At 43.5% G+C, this 22,640-nt stretch overlaps 2 protein-coding genes across 2 annotated transcripts in view; both read right to left on the bottom strand.

Moving 5' to 3' along the window:
• The window catches only part of ptch2 (patched 2), a 30,155-nt gene extending 19,062 nt beyond the window's left edge, over positions 1-11,093 (bottom strand). The window contains exons 1-3 of the mRNA XM_007235356.4: positions 10,674-11,093; positions 8,166-8,358; positions 45-234 (exon numbers count right to left, since the gene is read on the bottom strand). Of these exons, the coding sequence (XP_007235418.3) occupies positions 45-234; positions 8,166-8,358; positions 10,674-10,796 (506 nt within the window). The 5' untranslated portion in view covers positions 10,797-11,093. The remainder of the gene's footprint in view (positions 1-44; positions 235-8,165; positions 8,359-10,673) is intronic.
• A 3,501-nt stretch (positions 11,094-14,594) lies between these two features.
• eif2b3 (eukaryotic translation initiation factor 2B, subunit 3 gamma) overlaps positions 14,595-22,640 on the bottom strand; it is a 19,321-nt gene continuing 11,275 nt past the window's right edge. Inside the window, exons 10-12 of the mRNA XM_007235357.4 lie at positions 22,316-22,464; positions 17,469-17,572; positions 14,595-14,786 (exon numbers count right to left, since the gene is read on the bottom strand). Coding sequence (XP_007235419.3) covers positions 14,734-14,786; positions 17,469-17,572; positions 22,316-22,464 — 306 coding nt within the window. The 3' untranslated portion in view covers positions 14,595-14,733. The remainder of the gene's footprint in view (positions 14,787-17,468; positions 17,573-22,315; positions 22,465-22,640) is intronic.

Genomic DNA, 22,640 nt, shown 5'->3' with positions numbered 1-22,640 from the left:
TCGCCTCTAAAAATCCTCATAATCCTGCTGCAGGTCAGACTCACTTTCCATAAAGAGACACCTGGACTTTACTGGCCGACAGCGCCGCCTCCAGGTGGAGCAGCAAAGCCTCCTGGGTAAGAATATTGGTTCCTTCCTGTTTGGGCGTCTGAATGAGCATCTGAGAGGTGAACACCGTCTCCTCGCCCTGCTTCTCCTTCGTATATCTCAGCTCCCGACTCACTCGACTGCCGGCTGAAACACACACAAACACACACACGTCAGAACTACACATCAACACAAACACACACACATCACAACTACACAACTACACAACATCAACACAACCACACACACGTCTCAGCTATTTACATCAACAGAACATCAACACGAATAGACTTTACTGCGCTATAAATCACAATGTCATCTAAATATACAACACTGTATCATACAACATATAAAATATCAGCGCTGATATGTTCTAATCTCACGGCTATATTATGTTATTATATCAGGGCTGATATGTTTATGTGGAAATCGCTTGGTTTGCGGATGGATGACTCTTGTGTAAAATATACAGGCTGTTGTTGTTTCTGTGTTACAGATAAATACAGATACTTTAATATTATACTTCTTTAAGGTTCTTGTTATCATATTATATATTTACCAAGATCTTTCATTGAGCTACATGCTAAGCTATGCTAACAGCTAAGCTAACAGCACAATTAGGCCTCTGCTCTGCGGCTGTAATTCCTGCATGTATCTCAAATCCATCCAACCCCAAAAACAGATGTGGGTCACATGAGAGGTTTTGGCAGAGAGTGGGAGGAGCTGGAGTTGTGTAAAGTATATGACACCGCTCGTGTTTTTATGAAAACGTCCAATCAAAAAGCCGCATACAAGCCCCCCCGTTCCCGAAGGAAACATCACACTCTGAATCTCGCTCAGTGATGTCCGGACCCCTGATACCCCGACCCAGACCTCCAACCCTCAAACACCAGCATCTCTGTCCCAGCTCTTTATTCCCACCCCGACCCACAAAATCCCAACTCAACACAACGGAGCATCACCCACAGCCGTCCACCATCCAAGAGCCGTCAGAGAAACTGTGTGTGTGTGTGTGTGGATAACAAAAGCTGGTGTAGTGTGCCGGGTGGGTGAGTGGTGTGCCGGGTGGGCTAGTGGTGTGCCGGGTGGGTGAGTGGTGTGCCGGGTGGGCTAGTGGTGTGCCGGGTGGGCGAGTGGTGTGCCGGGTGGGCGAGTGGTGTGCCGGGTGGGTGAGTGGTGTGCGGTAGTATTAATCATGCATTCAGCCTCCACTTAAAACTAGGACACGCTTTACACATGCACTTTATTGTGCACTTCTAAATAATCTCACGATCCTTTTCTATCCTTTCTGTTAGTTTTTTTTTTTTACTTTTACTTAAAAATAAATAACATTCCAGGCTTGTATAGATAGGTGTGTATATATTTATCACACAGCCCAGATGAAAAGTGACATTATCTTGCACGACTGCAGACAAATTGAACCCAACATGTACACACTTTCAATCTCTTGTTTAACAAAGACGGCTCACAGCTCTCTCGCAACTGGGCCATGTAAACACATTACTCCAAACAACCGTCTCTCCACGGCCCGAGGACAGATTCATTTACCCAGAGAAAAAAACACAAACGCATTTTATGATTCCCCCCCTTTTCGCCTCACTCCTCTGACGCCATGTTCATATTTAATGCATTCAGGCATCTGCAGGAATCAAGCTGCAGTCCTTGGGCCTGTAATTACAGGGGCTCCTGAAGTAAATTATAGCTATTTGTGTCTGGTTCCTCCCATCTGGACCACCCAGCTCGCCGGCCGAGCGAGAGCCGCCGCTCAGCCAGTCACCAGATGGAAGCTCCCTCTCTCTCTCTCTCTCTCTCTCTCTTTCTCTTTTTCTGCAGTTCTTAAAGAGACAGGCATGTAAATAGTTTCACAGCCAGAACTCGCCGCGGGCTGGAGAAGCGAGTGGAGGAAGCGTCGGCAGGAGCTGGAATACACATTTGAGGCCGGAGGGTTTTTGAACGTTCCTCCACTTCACTGATTTTGGGGATAAGCTTTCAGGAAACCGGCCGTCGCTGTGAACGACTGTTCCCGACCTGCCTTTACAAATCAGTCCAGACCCCGGGGAACACTTTACGAGTGTTTAAACTGATTCTGTGGTAAAAAATTCACTCGCTTTCACAAATTTCCTCCAAAATTTCTCCTAAACGCAGCGCTGGGTTTATGTCTTGTATGTATTGATATATTAGAAGATATTAAAATAAAATGCCGTTTTCGTCTGGAATGCTCAGACATAAACCCATATAACGCTGTAAAATCTATAATAGTGGAGGAAATTCTTTATCATTTTTGACTGGTGTTGTCTATTGAATCAGCAGCACCCCCCCCCCTTCACCCTCTCTCTCTCTCTCCCTCATTTTTCACATCCCTGGGGGTGACATCACCATCACAGGCCAATTATCCACCAGGAGGGTCCCACCATCGCTTCCCCGACATGTAAGGAAAACAAACTAACTTCAAAGCAGTTTACCCGCCACATGCCCGGACCCCCACGCCAACCACCACCCCCCACGCCAACCACCCCCCAACCCCCCCACCTCACACCAACCGCCTGCCACGCTGGAGACGCTGATCTGCACTAATATCAGCGCTAAGCAGCAGGTGAGCGAGGGGGTCAGGGCCGTGCTGGGGGGTGATGGGAGACGGGTTCGGGGACGGGGGTCTCTTTGGACAAAGACTGGAGGTCCTTCAGCCTCAGCAGGACAAATACTGTCCATCAGCCAATCAGCCATAACTATTAATCATCTAAAAAATGCAAATAATATATTTTATCAGACTTTCTTATTTCTGGGACAACATATCATCCAAATAAATAGTGTATTGTGACAGGCCTGTGTGTATAGTGTGTGTGTGTGTGTATGGTGTGTGTGTGTGTGGTGTGTGTGTGTGAGAGTGTGTAACAGTTGCGAGTGCAGTGGTGTGGAGCTGCTGTTCCTCTATTAGACCAGGCCACCTTCACAGTGTTGTGGGGAGATTAGTGGGATTAAGCTGAGGGTGAAAAGACCCACGCTGACTGGAGGAAGTTCTGAACTGAAGCTGAAAGAGACATTTTTACCTGATCCTGCCTCCAACACTACACACACACACACACACACACACACACACACCATGCACACACCATACAAACATGTACACCATGTATTATTGGAATTAGACGGGCTGATGATGAATTTTTAGGTTAGTTATTAAGTTATTAAGGACAGCGTCTCTGTCTCTGTTTAGACCTGGTCCGTGTTTTAAAGGCTCTCTACAGGTTTCAGGACGAGTTTTGAAGTTTTTAAATCAGAAAGTCATGAATGATCCTCCTGAATCAGCGGCTCCACCTCTGGGCTGCCGGAGGCGAGGCTGTTGTGAGGCTGAAAGCGGGGCTTTGTCGCTCTCACTTCGGCCCCCTTTTCAGATGTTTCCCAACAAACAGGAAAAACCTAAAGAGAGAAAACTCTCTCCACAAAAGCGACGCAGCCAACAGAGGCTCTTTCCCAGCGGCTGAAACAATACGGCCCAAAGAGAGCGACGCCTTCCTACCTTAACCTATAGAAACACAGCGCTTATTTATGTGTGAGAGAGTCCTGTACGAGCTGCTGTACGCTCTGCGCTATAGTACGGCTTTGTGTGCTAAGATTAGGGTCTTTTAAAATGTTTTAAAAGTGAAATAAAATAAAAAAGAAATCAAAATTTTATACAAAAAAAGGAAAAAAGAAAAGAAAGAAACTAAGCTCCTGTTTCCATCTATTCAGACCTGATACTTCTGTCAGCACTGACATAAATTTCCACTGGTTCTGGGATTTAGACCCTGGCCATTTCCATATGTATAGCCCGGCCTGTACTAATTATGCTAATCATCCCCAGTGTTGGCTGCTGTGGAAAAATGCCCACATTAGGCACTCCAGTGGCTGCTAATGCAGCTTAATGTGTAGTTGAAACATACATTCATCCGACGGTGAAAGCAAAATTTTTCCACATTGCTGCTCTCATTCAGGCTGGAAATGAATTTATTGAGCGCTGAGAACCATTTCTTTTCCCCGAAGGTCCAGGAAAATGTTTTTTCTTCCCTTGCTTTTCTCTAACCAGTGAGCCAAACTGTTTTTTGTGAGAAAAAGTTACCCCTCATAAGTTTTGCCAAGAAGTGACCAGTAGCTCCTTTTAGGGATCAAAGAAAGCTAATTTTATTGTGTGGATTTAAAAAAAGAAAAAACATGGGATACAACAGGGAAATAGGTGAAGAGGGTGAGAAAGAGAGAGAAAGTTTTGAAGAGGTTCTGGTTCTGGAATATGTAAAAACACCACTGTGGCCTTCAGAGTATAAAACGTAGCTTCTGTAATAAAAAGTAAGAAAATAAACCTGTTTAGCTTCAAACACAACAGCCAGCGAGCAGCTCTGAACTTCTCCACCATATCTCCACCGGACGCTCTAAAACACACTGAACAGAGGCTCAGTGGGGTCAGTGTGAATAAACTAGCATGCTAGCATTAGCGTGTTAGCATTAGCCTGGGTCTGTGGAGAAGCAGAGAGTGCTGTAGTGGAGTATTCAGCTCAGGAGCTGGGTGGTGGTGGTGGAGGGTGGAGGAGGGTCGGGGGGGTGAAATAAACATTTTGAACTGACCCAGGTTGACTCTGGTGGTGTTTGTTCTGTGGAGCGCTGAGGTCCGAGGCCCGGCAGCGTGGGGTTTATTTATGTAGCTGGAGCTGCTGTGGTCCCGCCATTCAGCTCCAATAACGCTCCATAGAGCGAACGGCACGGCTGTGTATTTTATAATGAATTATATCATTTACTGTGTACCCCCCCCCCCCCAACTACCCCAACTCCCCCAGTGTTTAGATAACTGCCCCGAACACAGAAACACCCACCACCCCACACACTAACCCCCTCCCCACCCTTTCACCAGGTCTCTGGGAGGCACCTTCTGTCCTGTAGGTGGACGGGGTTAATGGTGAACGAGTTCGGTGGACGTAACTGGTGTCCACAAACATTTGGACAAAACGTACAGTCATGTAATACCCCCCCTCCCCCAGCTCTCCAATTATCAATAACAAATTACTGATGATCCGTCGGCCCCTCGTTCTCCCCCTGCAGCCCTGTGATTAAAACAATATGGCCGCCGGCTCTGAGTTCCCTGGAATTCCACACGGCTGAACACGAGGCGCTAAAGGCTAAAGGCTAAAGGCTAAAGGTAGGGCTGATAAAACGCTCCCCCCCCCAACACTTCACCCATTACTCTGTTTTATTACTAGTCCCCCCCCCCCCACACACAGCTTTTTCTTTTTCCTGACAATGAAGACCAGATCACACTTTCCAAAAGATCTAATATACCTAATATACACTACACACACACACACACACTACATTTACATATATACATATACACTACATATTCATGTAAACATTGCATGAAAACACAAGTCCAGTAAAGAAAGTTTTTATGTTATAAAGTCGTATTTATTTAGTTTTAGTCCGGAAATGTTTAGAGTTTTGAGGGATTTTAAATCTCGATACTCTTAGAAGAAACAATGATATCAATATGATAAAATGTTAATAAATAAAGATTAGCTTTTTTAGCTTTTAAGATTTTTTTTGTAAAAGCGTGTTTAAATATTGTGATAGTCAGCCCGAGTTTCAGACTGTGTATCAGTTTATCTAACAGGTTCTAGTTTAGACTGAACTAAACGCTTGAGAACGCTGATATCACCAGATCCATTAAAATCCCTTTCCTTTGTCTGTATGACTTTTTTGTCAGTGTGTGTGTGTGTGTGTGTGTGTGTGTGAGAACTAACCTCTCCTTGTTACCAAACCACTTACTCCATTCAGTGTGGAGCAGCTTTGTGAATGGTCTATTGGGGGAAACAACGGCAGCAGAAACTTTAGGGAGACGTTCGGCCTCTTAAAGGCGCAGCGTCCTGCTCTCAGCCGGCCAGCGTCTCGCTCTTTAGCTCTGCTTTACATTAAAACACACGCGGGACCCTGCGGAGCGAGACGCCCATCAACACAACTACAGCACTAAATACCTTATTATACTTTATATCACTTATTAACTTATAATAAACCATAATTAAACTCTTATAACTTATATTATTACACATAGCTTTCATTACTATGTAATAAATGTGTTATAACAATCGTTATTACCCTGTCAGCTTGTTTGTGGCTTATTTATTACTGATAAATAAGCTTAATAATCATAATAACGAGTAGTTTATAGGGATAAAAGGGGATGTCTCAAATAAATCAGTAATAATTATAAAAGTTTTAAGCAGTGATGGCCTATAACCTTTGCAGTTAATCAGTTAAACAGGGCTAATATTACACCTTCTGTATAAATTTAAAGCACTAATAATATTCCTGATATGATCAGAAATCTATATTACATATATTACGTATATTACAATAACAGAAATAAAATAAATATAGATAAATAAAACGATATGATAAAATCTTCGTATTGCTCAGCTGCAGTGAGAAGTTACTAAAACCTGATTTATGATCTACTTAACCCGACTCCAGCGGCTCTCTGTGGAAGTATGTTCGTGTGTGAGAGTGTGTGTGTGTGAGTGTGTGTGTGTGTGTGTGTGTGAGTGTGTGAGTGTGTGTTTGAGTGTGTGTGTGTGTGTAACAGGTGGGCAAACTTCAGCTGTATTGCTTTTTTTCTGCTGGCTGGAGGAAAGGGGGTGCCTTTATTGTTGAATGGAATCCAAGAATAGTTAAGGACCACACAGCGAGCAGAGGGGAGGGTGTGTGTGTGTGTGGGGTGTGTGTGTGTGTGGGGTGTGTGTGTGTGGTGTGTGAGGGGGGTAAGGGGGCAGGGGGGAGGGGTCAGTGCTTCTAAGATGGCTAACGATTCACACACACACACACACACACACACACACACACACACACACACACACACACACACACACACACACAGCCCATCTGTGCAGGGGATCAGCAGCACGGCTGAAGCCTAGGAGGGCTTAGAAGGAATTTTTCAGTGTGAAAACTAAATAAAGATGCTCCGAAAAACGCAGAGATAAGCGAGGCGTGCAGACGGACGTCAGGCGGGACGGGGGGACGGTGGGGGACGTTGGGGGGTTTTAGAAAAATAAAGGTAAAGGCAGGGCTGTGAACAATAGCGCCTGATAGGCTGAGGACAGAACAAGAGCCGGCCTGCTCGCTCTGGAAGAAGAAGGAAGGAGAACGCTACTTAAGCGTGACAGGAGCAGATATGGAATTCCTGAGGAGCTCAAAGACCCGGCACAGCGACTCTGCACCCGGCAACCGCACACCCGGCAGCCGCACACCCGGCACTGAATTCTTGCATTTCGGTGGTCCTGCTGCCTGTCAGCTCGTTTGGGGAGTAATAAATGGAGGAAGCTTCTCCAGAAATAGACTGGGGAGCAGAAGGGCCGGTGGACGAGGTCAAATGGTGAAGCGGCCCTCTGTCATTTTCTTCTGAGACCCCCCACAACCTGACCCCACACCACACACCAGACTTCCAAACACCACACTTCCACACACCAGAGCTCCAGCCCGAGGTCCGCACTCTCAAAACAGGGACCTGATGCTCCTCAGCCTCAGCAGTTCTGAGAAACCTGTGGCTGGGAACTAAAGCTGGGCAATATGACAATATTTTATTATTTATTGTATCGTCTCAAATAAACAGTTTATCATGTTATTATTTAGTATATTTACTATACTAAGTACTAAGTTTGAATAACAGTGTTTTATCATTAACATGCCTTCAAATATCGTAATACAGTTTCGTGACCATATTGACCAGCCCTATATAGAACGCTTTACATCAGACTTCCAATAAAAAACGACTCAAAATTGAGATGAAAAATTTAATTCTGGCACCTCTGCTATAAACAGAGAAGTGTGAATCACTGGCCCAACCAATCAACCAATCAATTAATCATCCAGTCAACCAATCAACTAATCAACCAATCAAACAAAGCCAAGATTTGTAAGAACTCAAAGCACAGAGCCAGGTGACTCCAGAACCAGTTTTACAGCAGAACCAACAGCATCAATAATCATCAGCAAGAACCATTAAAACCCACTCAAATAAGTTCTGACCCACAGAGTAAAGAACAGAACCATAGACTCACCTTCCACCCACAGCTGCTCGATATCCGTCTCGATGGCGGCGACTCGCAGTCCGACCGATAGAGCGCCGAACACCAGCAGCCCAATGAACAGTACTTTTCCGCAGTGTCGCTGGATATGGCAACCCAGAGTAAAGAGCAGAGCCTGGAACCTGGCCCGGATCCACACCGGCGCTCTCTGCCCCGCAGCTTTCCCCTGAACACAACAGAGAAACACTCATCAGCGCAGAAACCACGTATCGGATCAGCACCGGCGCTGACCAGCCGCAGAGTTTATCATCCCGCTTCAGTCTGTCACTGACTTCATATACCAAACACATTTATTCATTACTGACGCAGTTTATAAGCAGTTACTAAAATATAATAATGACTGTAGTTATGACCATTATAATTGTCTATTTATGAACCATTGAAAAGTTTAATTAAAATTAAAATACTACTTATTATGGTTAAAGGGGTTAAAATTAAACGATGAACTTGTGTTACTTATTTTACTCTAAAAACGAGACATCAGGTGGTCTTCGAAAACAAGCAAAAGCTTATAAATAGTTAATAAAGACTTAATAAAGAGTTAATAAATCACTGTACTATTTCTCTGCATCAGATCCCCACAGTGTTGAGGAATCTGTGCTTTAAGAGGTTTACGCATTACTTCACAAACGGTTCGGCCCAAACCCGAGCGCCGGGACGTGCTGCCCTATCTCTTATTAATCCGCGCTGACCTGTGTGAACGGCTGAAACCGATCCAAGAGCCGGACTTTATTACATAACTCTCCAGCTGGAATGCTGAGTCTCCACTGGCAGGCTGAGAACAGCATGGTTGATGGAACCCCGGCAGATACTGAAGCCTCTTTCCTGCACGGCACCGGGCCGCCTCTCCGCCGGGCCGGCCTCCAGTGCCCGCCCTGCTATTTGGCTCACAGGAAAAAGGAAATGTTGATTTTGAAACTATCCAGTTTCACGTGCCAAACGATTCAGACGTCACAGCGTGATGCGGACCACACACGAGCACGCCGGCGGTTTACACGGCAGGAACCTTCATTAGGAGCAGCCAGGCTTAAAAGATTCATTCAGGAAACTTGACAAGTTGCTTAAACGGACCGACCACAGTCCAAAACAGCCAGAAATACAGCACACTGTAGCCCAATCACCGCTTTATCTGAGATTCTCAATATACGGCTTCTATACGTCGTTTTTTAGAGGTTTTTATTACAGAACGAACAGAACAACGATGATCTTTAGCTGAATAACTAAGAATACAGTGCAGCACTGTGAACTGAGACAACATATTTTCATACAAAACATCAATAAAACAAGACTTAAGGATATTTTCACATGCAAACATTTAAACATTTAGACAAAACACTGGTGTCTTTTATTTATAATCTTGTGATTTAAAAAGAAAAATAACTAAAATAAAGCTATTAAATCCAACATTAACTAATATATTATTACACATTTATAATAATATTACTAATAGTACTAAGTGTATAGAACACAGTCTACTGTCCAACAACTGCCTACAAACATCTGAACTCTTTAACTCTACAACTTTATAACTTTATAATTTTCTAACTCTATTACTCTACAACACTAAAACTCTAAAGCTTTAAAACTTTAAAACTCTGTACCTCTAGAACTCTATACCAACAATCTGTGCACTCCTCCAGCTCACTATGCAGCACACTGCAGCACTTTCCTGCTTTCTCTCAGTCTTTACACAAAACAAATCCAAATACAAACACATATATTTATATCCATATGCACACATATATACATTTACATATAAACACACACAAACATACTATATACTATATACAAACATCTGTCTGGCTGCACTGTGAGGCCATAATGAATGGAGACACTCAGGACCACACACACACTCCCTCACTACTTCAACAAAACCCTGTCTATCAACACCACCTCCCAATACTCTCTATACTCTCTATACTCTCTATACTCTCTATATACTCTCTGCGTTCTATAATCTCTATACTTCTAATCCTTTTATTACTCTATACATTCTATACATTATACTCTCTATACTATATTTGTATTTTATACACTATAATCCAGGTCATACTAATTTAAACGAAACATGAACCTTCAAACTCAATCAGACCAGCTGGAGTTGGGTGGTTTAGCTGGTATACTAGCCAAACTAAAATAGACCAAGCTGAACTTTCACCAATTTCACCAAACTTGACACTACTGGTCATCAAACAGCAAGACCAAAATCACCAGGTAAAGCATGACCAACACTTCCAGTAAACTCTACAGCACACCCTGCTCAGGAGCTGGTTACCCGGGTATGTTTGCAGGGTTTATAGGGTATGTTTGGTCCAGATCAACAACTTTTTAAACGTATCAAACATCAACACTAAACTAGACCAACTAAACCGGATCAGTTATGAGCCGGAACCGGTCTCGGACTGTGGGTTTTACACTCCACTGGAAGTTCTGAAAGTTCCCCACCGCTCCCAAACATAACCCCGTAACTCCGTTCATCACCTTGTTGAAGTGGTTGAGTGCGAGCGCGGCGTGGCGGCGGGTGTCCGCGCGGGGCTGCCGTGGGTCGTTAGACGGAGGCGCGCGCTCGTAGTCCGGGGGAGGGTCTCGCGGCTCCGCGGCCATAGTCCACGCGGGGAGACGGGGAGCTGGGAGCGCGCGCTTCACTCTTCTCCTGCTGCTGCTGTCCGCGAGCCGAAATCCAGCGGCACCATCCCAACATCATGCGCCCCGGTCTGCGCGCGCCTACCGCTCTTCATCCGCCCGGTCTCGGTCCTGTCCGCGCGCAGTGCACAGTGCGTGTAGAGAGTAGAGTGTGCGCGCGCGTGTGTGTACGGTGTGTGTGTGTTGAGTCGTGTGTAGAGCGGGGCGGCGGTGTATTCCCGTGCCCGTGCTGGCACCGTGTGTCTCGCGCTGCTCCGAGGCTCCGTCTGAAGAAGGGGGCCCGAGCGCGGCCGCTGATTGGCTGAGAGACAGAAAGAGAGAGAAGAGGGGGGAGAGAAAGAGGGGGAGAGACCACCCAGGCAGCGGAGAGGGAGAGAGAGAGAGAGAGGGGAGGAGGAGGGGTGGAAAGAGAGAGATGGGGGTTGGAGAGGAGAGGGAGGGGCTGAGTTCAGGACTGGAGCTGATCAGCTGATCTGAGATCAGTTCTGTTTAAAAGTATTAAGAGTATATTTACAGTACAGTAATTATCAGACCTGCATAAACAGATAAAAGTGCTCTAAAATAGTGATTTCAGTAGAAGTTTCACAAATAAAAGTACAAAAGTATTTAACGTTTTTTGTATTTAAGTACTGCGAATAGTTTATAGTATATTGTAGTACTGAAGTACTGAGAGTACAGTAATTAGTTATTAGTGTAATTATTACAGAAAGCAGTGTAATGTTAGCAGTGCTAAAGTTAGAGCGAGAGCAGCGATATCTTCTTATTAGATTTAGTGATAATTTTTATAATTTTTATAAACGAGTAACAATGCAGCATACAGCATTTTAGTACTTAAGTACAGTAGTGTACTTTTACTTTGCAGTACCTCAATATTACAATTTACTATGAACAACTCAGTACTTAAGTACAAAAATGATGAATACTTTAGAACTTCTACTTAAATGTGGAGCTTAAAGAAACTTCAACTTCTACTGAAATCATTATTTTATAGAGCACTTTTATCTGTTTATACAGGTCTGATAATTACTGTACTGTACTGTAAATATACTCTTAATACTCTTTAATCAGAACTGATCTCAGATCAGCTAATCAGCTCTAGTTCTGAGCACAGCTCCTCTCTGTAAGCAGACTGATGGGGGTCTGGCTCGAGGTCTGGAGGTCTTGAGTAAATAAACTGTGGAGATGAGTGAGCTCTGTCCAGAAACCCGCCATCACATTCCCTCTAAACATAAACAATCCCGCCGCCACCGGCCCCGGCACACCCGCCACCTGACCCGCCACACACATCAGCTGACCTGGCACACCCGCCACCTGACCTAGCACCCCCATCACCGGCCCCGGCACACCCGTCACCTAAACCGGCAGCAGCATGGCTTTATGTTTAACTGATCCTAAACAGCCTCTTATTCCCCCTGAATCACTGCAGCACAAACCTCCTGCCCTGGTCTGAGTGCGAGCTGACACAAACAAACACCATCAATTCGATTTAATTTAATTTTGTTCATTTTCTTTCACTTTCATTCCTTTTTTATTTCAATTTCATTCACTTTCATTCGTTTTCATTCACTTTAAATCGATTTCATTCACTTTTATTCGATTTTATCCAACTTAATTCACTTTAATTCACATTGATTCATTTGCTTTGATTCATTGTTTATGCATCCATGAAGATTCTTACAGACGTTGGAGCTGAAGCTTCGTCTCTATTCCCAGTCTAACATTAATCTTTACCCCCAGCACTCTCCCACTCCTACAGTCTTTATGATATTCTGAATTGATTTAAGTGAAAATTTAAAAAGGGTAAGACCACTAGGGATTCAACAAATATTTGGCAACCAAACATATTTGACAAAAATTCGGGCATAGACAAAACGTTTTTCATCCAAACCAGTGAAAAGAACAAATAGTTTTAAATATGTTAAAATATATGGTAATACTTTATTAAAGGGTGCTAAATAGAGTCTTAATAACACATTTATAAACAAATGAATAATTTATTGTATTGGGGCGTGTGTTTAGGTGTGTATTGTGACGTGTTGTGGCGTATATTGTGATGTATACTGTAGCGGAGTGGTGAGGCGTATATTATAATATATATTGTAGTGGTGTGTTTGTACATGTAGGGATTGTGAGGGTCCAGCAGCACTGAAAGAAGAGTGCTTGCCCCCCACAGACAGAGATAAGATTAATTTTTTTATTTATTAGAATTACCATTTATTAAGATTATTAACACTGTACATGGTCACTGATATGCAAAAACCTCTTATCTCCACAATGCAAGTCCACTTTAAAAAAAGAAAAAATACTTTTTTTAAAATCAATTTCTATAGATCCATTCATCAATAAATTCTGTAGAATAAAAAAGAAAAAGTGCAAAAATGGCGGGACGTGGGTTTCCTGTTCACTGTCTGATAGTGATGATTTATGATTACTGTATTTCACTATTGACGTATGATTACTGACACTGAGCACGGCCCGAGCCCAACTCCAGCCCGAACGCCACGGGTACGTGATGATCTTAAAAATGATCTTACATCACCTGTAAATAAATCAACAGTTAATTAAAAAAAAATCTGTAGGAGGAAGAGAATCCAACATGGCCACCCTGCACCTCAGCAGCAGCAGCATTAATGCAGTAAATTATCACTATTAGTGTCTCATATAATCAGTCCTACACTCAGTCCTGTAGCACCTCTGTCTGTTTGGATGTATTAAATACGGCTTAATGTCGCCGTAAATCAACGTGCGACAGAGATCACCATTACTGACCTACTGCTGCTATCTGGGTAACTTCTCCCGCCAGAACCAGAACAGCCAAAACATAAAGAACAAACAAACGAGGAAGAAACTGATCGTAGTTTACTCCCACAATAAGAGAGAGAGAGAGAGAGAGGGAGTAGAGTGGTGGAGAGAGAGTGAGGTAGAGAGAGTGATAGAGTGATGGTGAGGGTCTCAGTGGGTGGTCCGTTGTAGTGTGTAGATGTAGTGAGCTGTATTGTGGTGACCAGTGCTCTCTCTCTCTACCGGTTATAAAGAGCCAATCAGATCCACCGCCTTCACCAGCACTCACTTCTTTACCCACCAAACCCCGCCTCCAACCAGTGTCCTGAAAACACCTCCAGCATCTCAAACTGCAAAACCATCACCTTCTGTTCATCAGAGGTTTTATTTACTCACAATATTTTTGTATTTTCACATTTTCCAAACTGTGGAAATCATCATGCTCTAAAAACGCTCCGGAGCATTTTTAATTACAGCAAATATTAAACACTTCAGTTCAGTATATATTGTGTAAACTGTACACAACATTTTTTCTTACTTAAACAACCAAATCAAACTAAAATAAATACCCCATTTTTTATCTGATGTTTGAGGCTGAAAGATTTATATAACTTTCGATTTTGTTGCTGCCATGAAAAAAACAAATGTGCTCAAAGTTATTGATGAATTCAGAGATTTTTTGAAACATTTCTATTCTACTGAAAAGCTTTTTTTGTTCTATATTTTTTGTTAAATTTATTTTGTCTCCTTTAATCCTTTATTCCTGAAATTAGTTTTTAAGTGTCAGATTTACACAGACATATAGACTAAATATACTGCCCATAAATTACCATGTTATCAGCATATATTACATTATTTACATCATCTGTTTGTATATGATATTTCTTACAGGAAGAATTTCATAAATTGGAAAAAAGGGTAATTTGGTATTTAAAACACCAAGACTGCAGTAAAAAATAGAGAATAAAAACAGACGACTGAGGTAAATAAATTCAGATTTATTTGGACACATTCAGTAAAAACCGGCAGGTTCAGGGAGAAGAACCAAGATCTTCTTCTCTTCTGGTGGTGCTTCTATCAGATCCACCGGTTCCATCAGGTTCTCCACCCACAGGTTCTAGATCTCCATCAGCTGATCCGACCCAACGATCACGTCATTGGTTCTTTCAGCTGCAGGAAAAGAGAAAATAAACGCTGAGTAAAAGAAGCTGCAGGAACTGAGCGGGACACAGACGGGAGGAGGTGATGATGGTGATGATTGTGATGGTGGTGATGATGGTGATTGTGATGGTGGTGATGATGGTGATTGTGATGGTAGTGATGGTGATGATGGTGGTGATTGTGATGGTGGTGATGGTGATGATGGTGGTGATTGTGATGGTGGTGATGATGGTGGTGATTGTGATGATGGTGATTGTGGTGGTGGTGATTGTGATGGTGGTGATTGTGATGGTGGTGATGATGGTGATTGTGATGGTGGTGATGATGGTGATGATGGTGATTGTGGTGATTGTGATGGTGGTGATGATGGTGATTGTGATGGTGATGATGATGATGGTGGTGATTGTGATGGTGGTGATGGTGATTGTGATGATGGTGGTGATTGTGATGGTGGTGATGATGGTGGTGATTGTGATGGTGATGATGGTGATTGTGGTGGGGGTGATTGTGATGGTGGTGATTGTGATGGTGGTGATTGTGATGGTGGTGATGATGGTGGTGATTGTGATGGTGATGATGGTGATTGTGGTGGGGGTGATTGTGATGGTGGTGATTGTGATGGTGGTGATGATGGTGGTGGTGATTGTGATGGTGGTGATTGTGATGGTGATGGTGGTGGTGATTGTGATGGTGGTGATGGTGATTGTGATGATGGTGATTGTGATGATGTTGATGGTGATGGTGGTGATGATGGTGGTGATGATGATGAGGAGTGGAGGAGTGAAGGAGTGGAGGAGTGGAGGAGTGAAGGAGAGGAGGAGTGAAGGAGTGGAGGAGAGGAGGAGTGAAGGAGAGGAGGAGTGAAGGAGTGGAGGAGAGGAGGAGTGGAGGAGTGAAGGAGTGGAGGAGTGGAGGAGAGGAGGAGGACTCCAGGGGAAACCTGTGAAGCTCTGGTGAACTCCTGTGCAGATCTGCTGAGACTCTTAATGGAACGCTATAGCTGTGCTACGCTAACACATGCTAACCAGCATTTAAGGGTAAACAGCACAGAAACAGCATGTGTGTGTGAGTGTGTGTAACTGTGTGTGTGTGTGTGGTCAGGTTTAAGCGTGAGGTTGATGGACGCTGGCTGTGTGGGACCACCGTGAAGAGCGTCTGCAGGCTTTTAGAGCTCCAATCACTCAGCAGCTAGTTAAACAGGCTTACTAGCGCGATTAGCTTAGCGCCGCTGTTAACAGTGAAGCACTGCTGAGAGCTAAACCTCCACAGCTGCTCACACTCAACTCAAACAACACTAATCACGCTGTACCAAACTGTACCGCACACTACCACACACTACCAGCACTGTACCGCACACTACCAGCACTGTACAACATGGTACCGCACCGTTCATACCCTCACCAAGAGTACCATCGAAGAATACAGCCACCCCCACATCACCCAAACCACACACTCTGAGATTTCTTTTTTTTATTGTGTATTATTCTTCTCAGCGAGCCACTATTACACCTCACTACCATCTTTATATTTCACACTAAATTTACACAATAGAAATACAGAAATAATAATCTACACATTTCTGTTCCCAGCTGTTACTGATCATACGTAACCTAGGATTTTTTAGCAACACTTTAGAGATTATTTTTAAAGGAATAAAATGATTTCCTCAGATATTATTTAAGGTTATCTGTGAGGGAGGGTGAGGTTGATGTTTAACAGGCTGGTGGAGCTTTGAACTGGTTTCTTAGCTTTTGAATGAAAGTGTTTTATTTGTGTGTTTTATTTGTGTGTGTGTGTGTGGGGGGGGGGGGGGGGTTATTCTATGCAGCTTTGAGCTTTTTCTTTCTCTCATTTTTTTAATAATACGTTACATTAGTGTGCTCAGGGTTTCTCAAGGATACGTCTGAACTGTGGTCGCATACAGAGTGTGTGTGTGTGTGTGTGTGTGTGTGTGTCCTGTGTGGGGAAGTACAGGGGTCTAGCTTGTAATTTGGGATTTCTGGGAGCACTTCAATAAGCCCCGCTCTGTTCGGAGGTTCTGGCTGACTAATCGGGTCCAGCTCACCACCGACTACGGAAAAGGAGGGGGGGGGGGGGGGGGGTGAAAAAGTGGGGGGAGGAAAAAATTGTGTGTGTGCAGTGTGTGTGTATATTTGTGTGTGTATATATGTGTGTGTGTGTGTGGTTGCTGAGGCACCAACACCCTGTTGTTCAGTCAATTAGTCCAGGCAGCCTCTGGACATCTTAAGGCCTGAGGCTCCGTCACTGACGACGAGGTTAGAGACCACCCGGAATACAACAGCCCCTCACACACACACACACACACACACCTCACAGCGTGATCTAAGACTGAAGGGATTAAGAATATTATAAAAAATAAAGCTCAATTGTACACAAGCTTAGGTTTTAATACGCTATTAAAACAGATTATAAGACAAGCCCTACACACACACACACTCACTCACACACACACTCACTCTCACACACACACACACACACACACACACACAGCACGCACACACACAGCACGCACACAATGACAAGAAAGGCAGACATGACTGTGCAAGTGTATACAAAAACACACACAAAACCAGGGGTTTATATGCACGCCGGGGCTGTACAGTACAGTGTGTGTGTGCGCGCGTGCAGTGTGTGTGTGTGTGTGTGTGTGCGTGTGTGTTATACCCTCACCCTCTGCCTCGATGCGCTGGCCGCTTCCCACCAGGCAGTATTTGATGTCAGCGCCTCGTCCAATCACAGCGTTGTTACAGATGACGCTGCCCTGAATATTACACCTGCAGAAAATATAATATAAATATAATTCATAAAACAAATATATCAATATTACAGCAGAACAGAGACCAGGGCGGAAGAGTCAAGAAATATACAAAAACAATACAACACAAAACAATATACTAAATATTAATCTAAAAAAACAATAAGACTGCACTAAATGGTTCCCAGTATGTGTTAACAGTAAATAAACAGCAAATAAACAGCAAATAAACAGCAAATAAACAGTAAATAAACAGTAAATAAACAGTATTAATAGTGTATATGGTGACGGTAAACAGACTGTTATACACATAGAAAACAGGGATATTACAAAAATCTAATTTCATGTGAGAAATGAATCTGAACACAGTGTAGATTCAGCAGAAATCAGATTCATGCTGTCAGTGTGAACACAGGTCAATATAACCAGTTTCTTTAATCCATTGAATAATCTCTATACAGAACAGAGGGCAGGAGGCAGATAGGGGGTATAAAACGCTCCATCCTGCTGGTTCTGCAGCTCCTGGTTCTGGTCCTGATTTCTAGTACAGTGGCTTGCAAAAGAATTCATACCTCTTGAACTTTTTTTATTTGTCTCCTTACAACCACAAACTTTAATGTATTTTATTAAAATTTTAAGATTTTGATGAATCAACACAAAGTAGCACGTAATTGTGAAGACGAATAACAATGATTTATGATTTACAAAATTTTAATCAAATAAAAATCTGAAAAAAAAATAGATTAGTAATTAGTAGCTCCTCCTTTCTCTGCAGTTACAGCTGCAGGTGTTTTGGGGTTTGTCTCTACCAGCTTTGATCATCTAGAGACAGATTAATTTTTTCTCCATTTTTCTTTATAGATCAGCTGAAGATCAGTCAGGTTGGATGGAGAGTGTTGGTCTGTGAACAGCAGTTTTTATGTCTCTCCACAGAAGATCAATGAGATTTAGGTCTTTAGGACTTTAACTGGATCATTCTAACACATGAATATTCTCTGATCTAAATCATTATAGCTCCACTGTAGCTCTGGCTGTATGTTTAGGGTCATCGTCTTGCCGGAAGGTGAATCTCCTTCCCAGTCTTAAGTCTTTTACATCCCCACACACACAACAGAAAGAAAAAACAATGCAAAAAAATACACACACAAACACAAGAACACACAAAAACACACACAGCGCTCGGAGCTGCTTGCTGTTTACGGCACAGTAAGAATAATATTTATCTGGATCACTTTGGCACCATAAAGCCGTGTTTACTCAGGCTGATGTTTACTCGCCACGCCGAGGCCAAGCCTGGCTTTCTTCTGCTCTCGCTCGCCCGGTCCCTCACGCTCGCTCTCCGCAGAACACACACTTCTCCCACAGCCCCGAGCTTTCATGTCTCTGCACTAATTGCACAGCTGAGGGTCTCGCCCCCCCGGCAGGGAACCTGATCCAGTTTTCCACAGGTCTGTTTTATTTTCCTTACGCCACCATTAGCATTTATATTAAAAACAACAGCAGCAGCGCCGGCGCTCGCCGTGCCAGGAGAACCCTCCGCCGGTGTCAGAACCGGTTCTGCTGCAGCGCCGGTGAAGCAGAACATCAAGAGGAAAGAGTGTTTCACACTTCCCGTTAGCCACGCCCACCCCATCACCAACCACAAACCAGAGGCAGCCCCGCCCCTCCGCAGAGGACCCAGTGTGTGTGTGTGTGTGTGTGTGTCCTGGTGAAACCTGGTATTCTGGAAGAGTAAATGATATAAAGAGTGAGAAGGGGGAGGGGCTAAAGTAAAGAGAAGAACAGAGAGAAAATAGACCAAAAATTAACAACAGAAATATTCAGTCAAAAATAAGATAAAAGACCAAATTCTTTATTCCTAACAGTAATTCAATAAAGTAATAGTGCAGCGATTCCTCTAACACGAGGATTTATTAAAGCAGTGGAGGCACTTTACTCTCTCTCTCACAAACAGCACTTTCACCACCACTCTCCACTATTATACACAACCTTTACACACACGATTACACACCTCATCCCTCACTATACACCCCGAGAGACTGTGGGTAACACCAGACCTCACCATTACATCACTATAGCCCAGCATACCTCACTATACCTCAAATACTATACACTGTATCTCACCACACCTCACCATACCTTACATACCACCCAATCATACTATACCTTACCCTACCTCACCATACCTCAAATACCTTTACTATACTACACCTCACCATTACACACTTCACCATACTTCAAATACTCTACTGTACCTCACCATTCCTCACTAGACCCCACTGTATCTCGTCATACCTCAACATACCTCACATATCCAATCATACCATACCTCACTCTACCATACTATACCCTATCTTACATACCTCACTATACCTCACTATTGCTCACTGCAGTGTGAAGATTCAGAGTGATAAAGTGACAGAGAGACAGAAAACATTAATGAAAGAGGGAGAGACACTTAGTGGAAGAAAGAGAGAGAGAGAGAGTGTGGGGGGGTGTATGGGGGGTAGGGGGCGGAGACTGATGGGAGATTACAGGGATTGGAGGTTTAAACAGAGAGAGAGAGAGAGAGAGAGAGAGAGAGAGACCACCAAAGAAGTGGTGCTGAAATACCACTAATTACTGACAGTGTTCCTCAGTGTGAGCCCCCACTCTACACACACACACACACACACACACACACACACACACACTCTGCCCCCCCAGCCCAAAGCCCCGGCGCTCTGTAAACAAGCTCTCCGACGTGCAAACAAAAGGCCCAGAAACGCGAGAGCTCCTCTTACATCACTAATCCCCTCTTACATTTTTATCATTCTGAAAGAATTGCTGTTTCTTTCTCTCCGTTCTTTTCACCAGCGTTTTACACCAGCGCTGATCCGACACGAGGGTCTCTGTGCTGAAACCGGCGGCTGGAGGAGAAAGAGGTTCTGGATTTTCACTAAAGTCACTCAGTTCACTCCAAGTGTAGATCAGGGATCTGTGCTGTTATCCACTACGCTGCTCAACAGCAAACGAGTTCATCATTTACCCAAATGATCAACAAACCGGCTCTCGCAAACCGGCTCTCGCAAACCGGCCCAAACCAGTAAATAAAGAAACGGACGGGGTTCAGTGAGAGCTGGTGTGTGAGAGCTGGTTTGTGAGAGCTGGTGTGTGAGAGCTGGTGTGTGAGAGCTGGTTTGTGAGAGCTGGTTTGTGAGAGCTGGTTTGTGAGAGCTGGTGTGTGAGAGCTGGTGTGTGAGAGCTGGTGTGTGAGAGCTGGTGTGTGAGAGCTGGTTTGTGAGAGCTGGTTTGTGAGAGCTGGTGTGTGAGAGCTGGTGTGTGAGAGCTGGTGTGTGAGAGCTGGTTTGTGAGAGCTGGTTTGTGAGAGCTGGTTTGTGAGAGCTGGTGTGTGAGAGCTGGTTTGTGAGAGCTGGTTTGTGAGAGCTGGTGTGTGAGAGCTGGTGTGTGAGAGCTGGTGTGTGAGAGCTGGTGTGTGAGATCTGGTTTGTGAGAGCTGGTGTGTGAGAGCTGGTTTGTGAGAGCTGGTTTGTGAGAGCTGGTTTGTGAGAGCTGGTTTGTGAGAGCTGGTGTGTGAGAGCTGGTTTGTGAGAGCTGGTTTGTGAGAGCTGGTTTGTGAGAGCTGGTTTGTGAGAGCTGGTGTGTGAGAGCTGGTTTGTGAGAGCTGGTTTGTGAGAGCTGGTTTGTGAGAGCTGGTTTGTGAGAGCTGGTTTGTGAGAGCTGGTTTTGCTGGTTTAGAGAGTTTTTGAGTGATAGGGCTGTGGTGATATATATTTATTAATCTGGGTCAATATGATATAATTCTGATATGAATATAAACACTATAAAAGCTAATTTTTGAAATTGCCATAAATGGTATTGTTTTAGTTTGTGATACATTACTGATACATAGCATCAAATACACTGTTTATATTTCTTAAATAATTTATAAATAATAAAAGTAAATATAGGATTAATATTAATAAATGTAACAGACGCTGGTTTAGTTTGGGACGGTGTTCGGGAGCAGAGGGAGGCTCTTGTTTCTCCATTCATCACCGGTTCTGGATGTTTGCTGAGATCAGTGGTCTGTTCAGGGTCAGCGAGCTCCTTCAGACGTCCCACAACAGAAGATTCTGTTTTTTCTCACCACAATAAAACACACAGACCCCCCCGTCCCCTGTCCCCCCACCCCGTCCCGTCCCCCCGTCCCGTCTCTGTTCCAGGACCTGTCTCAGACCTCCACGCCTCTCCACTGAGGAACCAGAACTCTGGAGCTCCGACTGAAGTTCAGACCAGAGCATCTCATGATAACAGTGATTTTACTGTGATACTAAATATATATCACAATACAATCCTCTATAATACATCACAGCATTGTGTTACTAAAGAGGCAAAAATAATATTCATATTTTTCAGTTTAATCACTTTTTATTTCCTGTGATGCTTCTGTCCTGTTAAACAGGGTGGAGAATCTTTTCTTCTGTTTAAAATATAGATTTATATTTACTAAACTTATAATAATTACTGTGATATTTTACTGTGAGAGGGTGAACTAACGCTCAAACTGTATCTCTTTAATCTCAGTATTAATATAAGAAATATTAAGATTATTATTATCGATTTCCTGTGTTCTAATTATCTTCCATAAACAATATTAGGATAAAAGTAACTTCTCTGACTGACTGAGGAAGAAATAGCTGCACTTAGACACATCTAAAATCAGCGTTTCCTTCATTACACTACAATAATAATAATAATAATAATGAATAATTAGCCCTACCCCTCTTCTATAGTGACGCTGTTCATGATGATGGAGTTGGTGATTTTTACTTTCTCCTTCACGATGGTGGAAGCTCCGATGGTGGAGCGTTTGATGGATGTTTTGTCTGCTATGTGGCAGGAAGCTCCAATAATGCTGTCACCTCCAACCTGCAGAAGAGCAGAACACTGTTTTATATTACAGGATTTAGATTTGGAGAAAAACTATAAACAACACGTTTTTATCAGGAAACTTTAAATTAAATTTAATAGATGTTCAATTAGAGACTAGTTCTAAAAAAATTTAATTAGCAAAAAGTCTTTTTCAGTGTTCGGTCTTTTTACTG

The sequence above is a fragment of the Astyanax mexicanus genome, chromosome 8 (genome assembly GCF_023375975.1).
Source record: "Astyanax mexicanus isolate ESR-SI-001 chromosome 8, AstMex3_surface, whole genome shotgun sequence".
In the NCBI taxonomy this organism is placed as follows: domain Eukaryota; kingdom Metazoa; phylum Chordata; class Actinopteri; order Characiformes; family Acestrorhamphidae; genus Astyanax; species Astyanax mexicanus.
The sequence above is the reverse complement of the archived record's forward strand: the minus strand, read 5'-3'. Positions and strand labels throughout refer to the sequence as shown.